Genomic DNA, 2487 nt, shown 5'->3' with positions numbered 1-2487 from the left:
TTATTGTCAAGAGGAAGAAGTCTTAAGGAAACTTCTGAATGAATGGAAGAACCTGGATGAGAGGTTTATTTCGGAAGAACAAAAGAGGCTGTATGCGGAAACCTTCCAGCAATATAAATAAAAACTTGGAAAAGGCAAAGCCTCACCAGAAGAATCCCAGGAGACCCAACAGGAAAGAAAACATGAATAGCAAGGACAAAGTAAAGGGGGGGGAAAGAGGAAGAAAAAACCTTAATGACTCTATCCAACTCATGGGCAGAATGTTAGTCAATACAGGAAGAGTGGTCCCACTATCAGCGGTATTCCAAAACCTATCCCAAGTTAACCAATGATTTTGACATCTTGGAATATTAGAGGCTTAAACAACAAAGGAAAACAAAGACATCTGGAAGCAAGACTGGAGAAGGAAAAACCCAAAGTTATGCTTATCTAAGAAAATAAAATCTCATGCTAGAAGATGGAGGAAATACTCAATAAAATAAAACCGAGATATGAACATGTAACTATAGATGCCAAAGGGAGTGCAGGAGGGATAACAATTATTTGGAATCCAGCAGAAGTCCTAACTGACTGGTGGATAGGAATGCTAAGAATCCTGACAGGGAGATTCAGGCTCATAGGGCAAAGTGAATGGGTGGCGATCTTGGCTGTCTACGGGCCCCATACCCGTGCTGATAGAGGCCTGTTTCTCAATTGGTTGGCAAAGCTCAAAAATATGCACCAGGAGCAGAGATGGATCCTGGTAGGCGACTTTAACTTAATCACTTCTAAAGAAGAGAAAAAAGGTGGAATAAGTAGAGAAGACCTGGAGATGGAAAGATTCAGAGACGTTCAAGCAGAACTAAGGGTGGTTGATATCCCAACTATAAATAGGAAATTCACCTGGAATAACAGAAGAGGCGGGACAAAACAAATTGCATCAAGATTGGACAGATTTTTAATCTTAGAGCACATAATTGGGTTGGACATCTTCTACGAAGCCTCTATCCTACCCATAATAGGGTCCGACCATTGGCCAATAAAGCTCGAAATAGCCTTGAACAATCCGATTAAAAAGAGGCCCTTCTGGTTCGAGTCCTTCTGGCTCAGAGCTCTTGATTTCCTCGAAAAAGTAAGGAGCTGGTGGCAGAATAACAGGAGTGGACAGGAAGGCTGCAGCAAAATGCACTCTTTTTAGCTCAGACTCAAAAAATCAAGAGTAAAATCGAGAAGTGGAACAGGGAAGAATTCAACAATATTCAGCAGGAGCAAGGAAAACTCCAATCCAGATTGGAAAGAATATAGTAGCAAATCATCTTGGAAGGTCAAAGTGAAGAGCTGGCTGAGGAGGAAGAAAGGGTAATCACTCAAATAGAAGAAAGGCGAAAGCAAGAGGAAATTCTGTGGAAGCAGAAATCTCGGGTCCAATGGTTAAAGGAGGGGGAAAAACTCCAAATTCTTCCATAAAGCAATGCTGAGTCATCGCCAGAACAACAAAATCTTCTCCTTGAAAGACAGTCAGGGAAATAGAGTGACGCAACAGATAGAAATAGAAAAACTCTTGGTGGATCACTTCAAAGGCATTCTTACTGAACCAAATGCCAACAAATCTGAGGACATAGACAAGGTTTGCCAACATATCCCTAAGAAAGTTTCTAGAGATCAAAATTTGGCTCTGCTCAGGGTAATCACCAAGGAAGAACTTGAAGAGGTAGTTAACGAAATTCCGAAAAATAAAGCCCTGGGTCCTGATGGCTTCACCACTGAGTTTTACTAGGTGACCTGGAGTTTTATGGGGAATGAACTACTAGACATAGTGGAGGAATCCAGGTGTTCAAATTGCATGCACCAGGGCCTGAATGCCACTTTCTTGGCTCCAATCCCGAAGAATGGCTGCTCGGAGGAACCGCAGGGTTTCAGGCCCATCTCCCTATGTAATGTTGTTTACAAAATTCTAGCAACAATCATGGTAAACAAGCTAAAGCCGATCCTACCGGATCTCATTGCCCCGGAGCAAACAACCTTTGTCAAAGGGCGGCAAATCACAGATGGCATCATAGTGGCCCAGGAAGTGATTCACTCCTTGAAAATCTCCTGCACCCTAGGCATGCTTATGAAACTTGATCTCGCTAAGACGTTTGACCGCCTTAGCTGGGGATATCTAGAAGGAATTTTTAAAGCATATGGATTTGACCAAAGATGAATAAACTGGATCTTATCCATGGTTGGCACCCCCGTGATGTCAATTCTGTTAAATGGCACCCCCACCGAAGTCTTCACTCCTTGCCGCGGGCTTAGGCAGGGAGACCCCCTATCTCCTTTCCTCTTCATCCTAGCTGCGGAAGGCCTGGGTCGGTTGGTTAAGGTTCAAGTCTCCAGGGATCAGATAAAGGGACTTCGAATCTGTGGGAATGATATCCTGGTTTCGTACCAGCAATTCGTAGATGATGTGATGCTATATGGTCAAGCCACGCTGAAAGAGGCCCAAGGAGTCATCAAAAATTTATC

The 2487-nt window shown here is 43.3% G+C and overlaps 1 protein-coding gene across 1 annotated transcript; it reads left to right on the top strand.

Annotated features, from left to right (window-relative positions):
• The first annotated feature begins 457 nt into the window (after positions 1-457).
• On the top strand, positions 458-1177 carry LOC149190311 (uncharacterized). The gene has a single exon (XM_089410475.1). It carries the CDS (start codon positions 458-460, stop codon positions 1175-1177), a length of 720 nt encoding a protein of 239 aa, XP_089266601.1.
• Positions 1178-2487: the final 1310 nt, after the last annotated feature.

The sequence above is a fragment of the Pinus tabuliformis genome, chromosome 3_1 (genome assembly GCF_031772625.1).
Source record: "Pinus tabuliformis cultivar Carrire ecotype Pingquan chromosome 3_1, CPIR1, whole genome shotgun sequence".
Taxonomy (NCBI): domain Eukaryota; kingdom Viridiplantae; phylum Streptophyta; class Pinopsida; order Pinales; family Pinaceae; genus Pinus; species Pinus tabuliformis.
Note: the sequence above shows the minus strand (reverse complement) of the source record. Positions and strands in the feature narration are given on the sequence as shown.